We start from the raw sequence: 9,617 nt of genomic DNA, 5'->3' as shown, positions 1-9,617 counted from the left end.
TATCACCTCAAGTGTTTGTCAGGACTTTGATAATATAACACGGAAGTATTGTTTATTGGAAATGAGTAACATTGACAGGTGTTTTACAATTGATATTAATGATAAGTATTTAGCACTTTTTCGGTTGCACCGATATTTGTGATTTTCATAAATAATGAATGTCTACTCTTTTATTAATAAATGCTTTGACGTATGTATACCTCCTTTTTCAAATTGCTCCGTATAATATCAGTAGTATTTGCAAAATAAACATAAACAATCGATCTATTAGTGTATATACAAGCATTTCATTTACTATCTATAAGTTGTTGCGGGTTTATTCGTTGTATATACATACAAGATGTATGCGCTTGACACCAGTGCGCATGCGCAAAGCCGGTATCCTGTGTTAAAATCGCGGTCGTATAGCGGAGAAGAACAGTGAACTTTTTCCAAACATATATTGAAGAAGGAAACGAATTTTATAAATAATTCATTAAAAACACTTTGTTCTCTATTATTACTACAATAAATATCCATTATCAAAACGTTCAATCCATTATTAAAATACAAACAGAAAAGATTTTCTTTTAATTACACTTTAACAAAACTCACACTATTATTTTTAACATTTTTATCATCTTAACATTAATGCAGTAATGTATACAAGTTGAAATGTGCATCAAGTACACCGAGGCTTTTAGAATCATTAATCATCAATCAGAAACGTGAATAAGTACACGTTATTCGGCTACAATGAATACTCCTGTTTTTTTTTTATCATTCATAAAGAAAAAAGTGAGTTAATTTTAATCTGCATGCACATTAGTTTTATTATCGTTATTATAGATTGTGTACTAATCCTAAGAGTAATCACGCTAATTCGCGCAACGTGCGCATGCGCATGCCCGGTGTATCCCTGCGTTATCCCCGCGCTTCCTTAATAAAAATCGCGGTCACAGAATCAGCAGAGTGGGTGCGCATGCGCGACTAGTATCGTGACGCGTGGCTTGAGCGTCAGTCTTCGCTTGTCCTCCGTGTTGTACTGACACGCGGTGCCTTCTTTATTTTTTTCTTTCTCTCTCTCTTTCTTCCCTTCTCTCTGTTCGGTCCTACGGCGCTCGTGGTGAAAGATTCGCCCTTTGCAAAATGGCGGCGGAGGCTACCACCAGGAGAAGGCTGAATGAATACGAGGGGAAAATGAGCAGCAAAAACGGCTTAACCTTTCACGAAGACATCGTAGCCAACGGTCATGCCGGTTTACAGAGCAACGGACGTTTACAGGTTAGATCGTCACCTGTCACACGTAATTAGCCTTAGTTTCGAACTTCCGCTACCCAAATTAACTTTTTTTTAACGGTTGAAATTTATTGGGAATTAGTGCAACGCACGGTAATAGATTCTGATGTTTCTCGGTCAAGTACTTACAGTACTTGTTGACCGTTTTATTTCCTTGTGCAGTACAAATCAATTTCACATCGATGTTACTGATAAAAATTTCTGGATCGCACTTTTAATATTGAAGTTAATAAAAAAGTACACAAAATTTGAACCTAGAATTCATTATAGAAATGTTGAAGGTACATTCCGTTACATGTTCTAATTATTTGTAACGTGTTTTGAGCAACTTTCAATTCAAGAATTTTCAATTTACAATCCGAGTCTTTCTCTGTGCGATATCGGTGCAACAATGTGTTTAAAGTTGTAATCATTATTAAATTCGTATTACTTGCATTTTTTTCTGTTTAGCAAGAGTTCTGCGTTTTATTTTGATATATATTGGACTTATTTAATATATATTTCATTATTTATTTTCGACTAATCACGTGAAATGCTGCGCCATGATAATTGCAACGTGGCTGGAATTGAAGCAATTAAGGAGAAAATAAATTCAGTGATCCGTTATTTTTTGACAAAGTATATATGACTAAAGATATGCGGCAAAGTGCGATAAAACGGATTAATTGTTTGACAGAATTATCTTTAATTGGCAGAACCATGACTATTCAAGTCACGAGGCTCTATTCGCTTTTATAACTTGTTGATTTAAAAATAATAGTCTGCTATGTTGTCTTTTCCATTAAATAAGTAAGTTTCTTCATTATATTGAGCATCGGGTTATTTTTCAACTAAATAAAAACGTCCTTCACGTTGAATGGCAATTCAGAAGTAGTAATTTCGTTTTTCGCTTGCGTTCAATAGAACTTATGTAAATATTAGGCACGCTATATAGACACAGAGTGATAAATGTTGAAACTAAATTATGCTTACCGAACGTTTTACGTTATTACCGTATCAACGAACAATATTTTTTGAATTTTACATTTCATATTTTTCCCACGATTATAAATCGTTATCATTTAAAAGTTTCATTAAAAATTTAAACCGTCTCGATCATCGATGTTTGATACGTGATTTAACCTAATTCTTAATTAATTCATATAATATGTATCATACAATAAAAAAATCATGCCGTAATGAACCATATTATTAATTTTTAATTTTTTTATGAAAAAACGAACTTTTATATTTTCATAATGTTAATAAAAGTCAATTTCTTCGAAATTATGACTTTAATATATTGTACATTACTTTCATCGAGAATTACGAATATGTTCCAGTGTCAATTCGCGGAAAAACATTATCAATACCTGACCTTTAATTGCATAAGGAAATACCCACGTTGTTTACTATAAGCGATTGATAGAGAAACTAGTAGAAACGTGGAGTTTGCGACACATGTTTCATCGTTTTTTCAAATTTCTTCGAAACTAACCTCGAAATTCAGCTGTTTGATAATACGGAATGTTATCGAATGTCAATGTTGGTGAACAGGAGCAAACATATGAAAGTATATGTTTCTTTAATGAAGTTAGTAATAATGAAACCAATTCATGCAGATACGTTCATAAAATTTACATAAAATTAAGATTAACAGGCGGTTAATTTAGTCCAATGCATAAACATTTAGCTATTATCGATGTTTTTTCATTTTCATAAAAAAAGATAATTTTGTAACGTTTTATTTGTTAACGCTAAACACAATTCCTCTGCATGAGAAAAAATCACATTAGTCGATTATCTTTTACCATTTTACCATTCTTCGGAACTACCATGTTTATCATAGAAGCAATATGTACCCATCTTTATCGTAAGATTTCAATTTCTTTTCTTTCCTCTATTTTTTCCTTTCTTTTTTTCTCTCCAATTTCTAATGTTAGACGTTTCTAAGAATAACATTATCAGATGTATCTTTCCAAGAGATTGACTTATCTTTCCGGGCATACTTATCTATAATAGTCATTACTACTTAAGGTTCGTTTAAACAGTCCAGTTTGCTCGTTCATGTTGCTCCTGAACGAATTTTACATAACACGAGATCGTTCGAGCAAATGAAAGAACGAATAGTAATACAGTATAATGTTTGATGTATATTCTAGTAATAATACATACATAGTAGCACTATGTATAGTATATGATATGTATGGACGATATAGAAGGAACACATTTTTTTTTAAATGAATGCATCAGTTGGATCGTAATGTGTGTTAATTATCAATGTAAATATGTTCAAAACTGTACTTAGTTTTCAGAGAAAGAAACGAAGGCGGAGCCGGTGAATTTAAGGTCGAAGGAGTCATTCGAGAGGGTACCGTTTATCACAGCAGCGTTGACCCATCTTGGATTTTACATCCTTATGTTCCTGGGTTTTATAAATCAATTGCTTTTCACACCGAAAGTCGCACAAGAGTACAATAGGGAGGTAAGATAATTGCAACGAACTTTAACCTTAAAAAAAATTGAAAAAAATTATCAAGTAATTTTATAGTAAGATTTTATAGTAAGATAGTTCAAAAATTGAACTCATGAAGGTTAAAAATTCGTCTTTGAAATTGATAGCCTAGTATTATCTGGGAGGGTGAGGAGGTGTTAACCTTGAAGTGTCCGTGACTTGTAAAGGTATCGATTTCCTCTTCCAAAATCTAACGGTTTTTTATACTTATTTACATTCTATTCGATGTATTATGGCGTACAGTGGAACTCTCAACTGTATTTTTGAATAGTCCAATTTAAAAAATCAATTTTTTTATTTCTTCGTAATCACATTTTTTCCAAATTAGGGAATCAAATTAACTAGTAAAGAATAACATCGTACACGAGTATTATTTTATCGAAACGGTTAACGGATGCAAGAAGTGACCAAGCTATAATCGAGTCGAAAGAGAGTGAAATTGATAGAAAATCGTTCGTATTGAGAGGGATATCGAATCGATTTCGTTCGAGTTAAATTACGATTGTCGACGTGAGAGATTCGATTGATCCCGTTGCAAAGCAATCGTTAACCGTTAAACTGTCGCGTTCCAGGTTTCTTTCCTGCGGAAAGAAATAGTCGTACAATTTTCACTCAGCATAACGTACTCCGCGTAATTTTTTCTTCGCGTTATTCTTTTTTTTACTGTCGCGAGATAAAAGGGATCTGTGACGGTGCGGCGGTGTACATACTCTCGAAAACAAACAGAAATTCCAATTGCATTATGGCGTCATTCACGATTGTTGAGAAACGACCACCGGCTGAAAATTTTGTGTCAGCAAGAAAATCATTTAATCGCGTTAATGAATCGTTCTAATAAAAAGACCATACGACTGAATTCAGAAAGTGAAGGACATTTAAATAGTTTATCGTGATTCTTTGCTAGTTCGACAAAAATTTCACAATTTCTTTTAATTCAGGAGAATGGAAATCATAGATAGAATTGAAGCATTCGTTATCTAATCTCGTGGGTCTAACGATAAGTATTTATGTGCATGTACAAATGTTATGTAGCATTGATAATGAATAAAGAAAAAATCAACCAAAAAATGTGAAACTTTCGCATAGGTTATTTCTTTCAAAAATCGTTACTTAAATTTAAATTTAAACGACGATTCTTACAGGACGTTCAAAAATACACGATGTAAACACCAATGATATTGGAATTCTGAATTCTTTTCGAAACAATCGTTGTTTAAATTTACGCTTAAACGACGATTTCTATAAGGTGTTTCAAAATATATTATACGATACAACGATTTTTTACAGAGTGTTTCAGAATGAAGTCGAAAGTTTATAGAGAGTATTTCAAAATATATTATATAATACAACGATTTGTTACAAGGTGTTGAAGTCGAAAGTTTTTAATTAAAAAGTACTTTTTTTTTTTATAAAATGGTGTCAATAAAGGTATAGTTAAAATCTGTTGCTCTTTCTTAGATGTAGCATATATTTTGAGACAACCTGTAGGTGCTCTAGTGTACTACTTGCGAGAACAGTGCTGTGCGATGTTCTATAGCCGTATACAACATGTTGTCAAGTGGTCTGGCCGATAATCTATTGTCCGATCTTGAAATATTCAAGCAGATGAATTTCAAATTTCGCTTGGTGTTAGAAAGTTTCGTTGAAAAACTTAAAAATTACAGAACTATAGAGAAACGCATAATTCATATATTTCAAGCATTGTACTATCTATGAGTCTATCAATTTCTTATTCCTTAAGAAGATAGTATCCTTTATAGGCGTATAACATGTAAACCTTGAAAAATATTACATTTCTTCTGTATAAGAAATAAATAATTTATTCTTCTGCCATGTAATAACCTAATTTTAACACGTTCAGGACGGCAGCGAAATTCACGAAACGCTGGCTAATGTCTCGAATGTCACGAAACGTCTCTGATGACCCAAGTATGTATTATCATTAATACTTAATTTTTCAGGATGTAGTCTAAAAATGTGGCGATCCACCGTTGGATTACACTATCTACTCGATCTTTTTTGCACATCATTTTGAATGACTTATCGATGGGTCATGTCGGCAAACAAGAGTATCGATGACCCACGGTGGGTCACATCGTGCTGAACGTGTTAAAAAAAAGTATTGCACAAGACTTTCCTCCAACCTGTTAGAATTGTTTTTTTTCTTGTAATAATTACATTTTATTAATAATTATAGAAAGGTGGGAAAATTTAAACTTTAAATAATTCAAATTTAAGCGAGAATTTTTGTATATTTCAGGGTTACGGGCCACTTTATGACAGTTTCGAAGGGTTTTACCTTCGATACGTGTACAGGAGAGTGAGGGATTGCTGGAACAGGCCGATATGTTCTGTTCCGGGTGCCACAGTTACACTTAAGAATAGAATAACAAAAGATTACGGATGGACGTTCCAGTAAGTTTAATTAGTTTACCAAGAAATAAATCACAAGCTTTATCAGTGAAGAAGTTAACAAGAATACCTCTTATCATATCTAAAGTCAAGCAAAATTAATGTTTAAATACAATGAATGATTGACTCATCGCCGATTTCTTTCACTTATCTGCAATTATGTAACATAAAGTTCCTTTCTATGTAAACTTTTTTTATTCTACCGAAATTCAGTTAGTTCTAATACAATTTCTACTTAATTTCAAAGGAAATCTGAGATAATATCAATGAAAAATAGCACAGATCCGAAAATCGTGGCAACTCGATTGGAGATACAGGAAGGCAGACATTTGTCTTGATTAAATGTAATGAAGAACTCGGCGAGCAGCAAGCACGAAAACAGGCTTATAACTAGGCAATCAAATTCAACTGTCTTCGATTGGTTTCCATCATTTTAATCGTCGTTGTCTAATTCCCAAGAGAGTTTCCATTCTAACCTCCACCCCTACAACTTTTTATTCCATCTTTCAAACTACGAATTTCCATTTATTGCCAATCTTTCAAAATTTTCTCTGTGTTGTTTAGGTTCACAGGAACGACCACGAAATGTATAAATTTAGGATCATACAATTACCTGGGCTTCGCGGAGTCGGACGGCACGTGTGCCGATCAAAGTATCGAGACCCTGAAGAAATTCGGTTGTGCTAGTTGTAGCACTCGTCTCGAGCTCGGTAATTAGATATTTTAATCTTCAATTGTCATGTAAAATTTTTCTTTATTTATTTTCCTTCAGTTTTAAGAGGTCTGTTCTATTCTTAGGAAACATGCCTATTCATGAAGAATTAGAGAAATTGACGGCCAGGTTTCTAGGCGTGGAGGACGCAATCGTTTTTGGAATGGGTTTTGCAACGAACGCTCTTAATTTGCCTTCCTTGCTGAGCAAAGGTTGTTTGGTACTGAGCGATGAAAAGAATCATGCTTCGTTGATTCTCGGATTAAGGCTGTCCGGTGCTACTGTTAGGGTCTTTAAGCACAATAGTAAGTTTAACTGAAATGGACTAAGTACAGTTCTATAGAATTCGTTGAATATCTTCAAATGTGGAATTTTCATATAATAGGTGTGAAGCATTTAGAGAATTCTTTGAAAACTGCGATAGTTTTCGGCCAACCGGGAACTGGGGAACCATGGAAGAAGATAATGATCGTAGTAGAAGGTGTTTATTCTATGGAAGGTTCTATTGTACATTTACCTGAGATTTTGGCGCTCAAGAAGAAGTACAAAGCGAGTAGAATTATTCGTGTACATATAATTTGATTTTAATAATACTTAAATGTTAATGTTCAATTTAATATTATAGGCATATGTTTATTTGGATGAGGCTCATAGCACTGGTGCAATAGGAAAACATGGAAGGGGTGTTTGCGATTATTATGGAATTGATCCACGAGATATAGACATACTTATGGGAACTTTTACGAAAAGTTTCGGATCTGCAGGTGGTTACATTGCTGGGACAAAGGTGAGAGAAACAATTAACCAATTATTTACAATTTTTCTCAGTATATAAAAGTAACGATAATAATGATAATTCTGTAATTCTAGACATTAATAAATCATTTAAGGATAAACAGTCACGCGCACGCCTACGCTGCAGCAATGTCTCCACCCATAGCGCAACAAATCATCACTTCGATGAAGATAATTGCCGGTGAAGATGGCACAGACGAAGGAAAGAAAAGAACGAAACAGTTGGCGAGGAACACCAGATACTTCAGGCGTAAACTCAATCAGATTGGCGTCATTATTTATGGAAATGAAGATTCGCCTGTTGTACCTATGCTAGTTTACTTGTTTTCTAAAATAGGGTACGTATTCACGATTAAAAGGTAAATCGGCTGTGTGAGTTGAAAACTGAAATTACCATTATTATTCAAATTAACAGTGCAGTTGTGCGAACCTTGACGACACATAATATAGCAGCAGTTGGTGTTGGTTTTCCAGCAACTCCATTGATGGAAGGCAGAATACGATTTTGTCTTTCTGCTGCGCACACTAAACAACAATTAGATTACGTCAGTATATACTCTTTTCAGTTTTGGTAAACGTGTTATTACTTATATTACAGTTTCAATTTTATTGTTTTCTTTCCAGGTATTATCACACATTGAAAAACTCGCAGATTCTCTGGGTCTAAGATATTCTCGTAAAGTTCGTAATCCAGCACCCGTAGAGTACTATTCTGATGAAGAGACCGAATGACCTGTTGCTACCTAGAAAATATACTCTCTAGGACATCTACTTCGCTCCGAAGAAGCGCCTCATACTTCAATGGAGAAATATTGCCTTGGAAGAACTCTACACGCATTCTTTTATATGCTTTTCCATTGACGCACACACTATACCTCTTAAGGAACAAGGTTACGAATCCCGAATTACAAGAGAAGATATATCAATGTTATTTAATAGTCGTGGCCAAGTACCTATTCATCTCTATTTAACACAATATCAAGAATTAATGATCTTTTATTTTATAGAAGATACTGCTTACTTCTACTACGATATAATATCTATAACGCCAGTAGAAGTATATCACACGAGTGAGAAAGAATTTTTTAAATTTCTCGATACGGTCTACAACGAATTATGGGATATTAATGGAGAAGTCAAGAGTGCGTCAGAGTTCAGTTGCCCTGTATCTTACGTGCACCAGGCTCATAGAGGCATATGCACATATCGGTGGCTGTGATATGCCAACAGATCCTAGGTCCACAAGGTAGTTTTAACAAGTAACGTTTACTCAAGTAGATTTCTTTTTCTCTTCCACTCCCTTTTCCCGTCGAGTCAGTAGATAAGCTAGAGATGTTCGATATTTTTCTAACGGAAGAGAAAAAATCGAACCAAGATTTTTCTGTGGATACTTGAAGTTCTTTGGCGCATTCTGCACCGGTTCACTGCGACAATTGCATTTATTTTGTATTGAGCTTTTACATCGAGCTTTTTTAACCCTTTTGCTGTGACAAGTGTCTCTTAGGCAGTAGTACGTTGTGTGCAGTAGCGTAGAGCTTTGCAGATTTATCTACTTTCCATAGTTAGTATTCTTCGATACATATTTAAGAGAGTTCACACAAATCCACGCACATAGCAATACACACATACAATGTCAGTTAAGGTGAGTACTTGAAATATTTAACGTAAAAAAATATTCAACTGCATACAAGCATCGGAGACGACACTTGGAGATAAATTTGGGATATTCGACCCATATTTGTCTCGAATAATAATCTTCCGGTTTTTGCCACAGCAAAAGGTTTAAATTTAAAAATGAAGAAAATATGTTTTTTTCTCTTTTGAAAATCGTACACGTTTATACAATTTAGATTATTATTAACAACTTATTTCTAAAGAATGATTTTTTGAACAATTGTATTGTTTTTTTTTTTTTCATCTTTCTCT

At 34.0% G+C, this 9,617-nt stretch overlaps 1 protein-coding gene across 2 annotated transcripts; it reads left to right on the top strand.

The window, feature by feature from the left end:
• Positions 1–1,015: 1,015 nt before the first annotated feature.
• Positions 1,016–8,849, top strand: LOC108575930 (serine palmitoyltransferase 2). Of its 2 annotated transcripts, none has more exons than XM_017938870.1 (10): positions 1,016–1,263; positions 3,566–3,742; positions 6,033–6,187; positions 6,749–6,894; positions 6,983–7,201; positions 7,282–7,445; positions 7,522–7,683; positions 7,767–8,029; positions 8,107–8,236; positions 8,316–8,849. In XM_017938870.1, exons 1-10 carry the CDS (start codon positions 1,129–1,131, stop codon positions 8,421–8,423), a joined length of 1,659 nt encoding a protein of 552 aa, XP_017794359.1. In that variant the 5' UTR covers positions 1,016–1,128; the 3' UTR covers positions 8,424–8,849. The 2 variants fall into 2 exon arrangements, with proteins under 2 accessions (XP_017794359.1, XP_017794360.1); XM_017938871.1 differs by having other exon boundaries at positions 1,213–1,263; positions 3,573–3,742.
• Positions 8,850–9,617: the final 768 nt, after the last annotated feature.

The sequence above is a fragment of the Habropoda laboriosa genome, unplaced genomic scaffold (assembly GCF_001263275.1).
Source record: "Habropoda laboriosa isolate 0110345459 unplaced genomic scaffold, ASM126327v1 scaffold336, whole genome shotgun sequence".
Classification (NCBI taxonomy): Eukaryota; Metazoa; Arthropoda; class Insecta; order Hymenoptera; family Apidae; genus Habropoda; species Habropoda laboriosa.
Note: the sequence above shows the minus strand (reverse complement) of the source record. Positions and strands in the feature narration are given on the sequence as shown.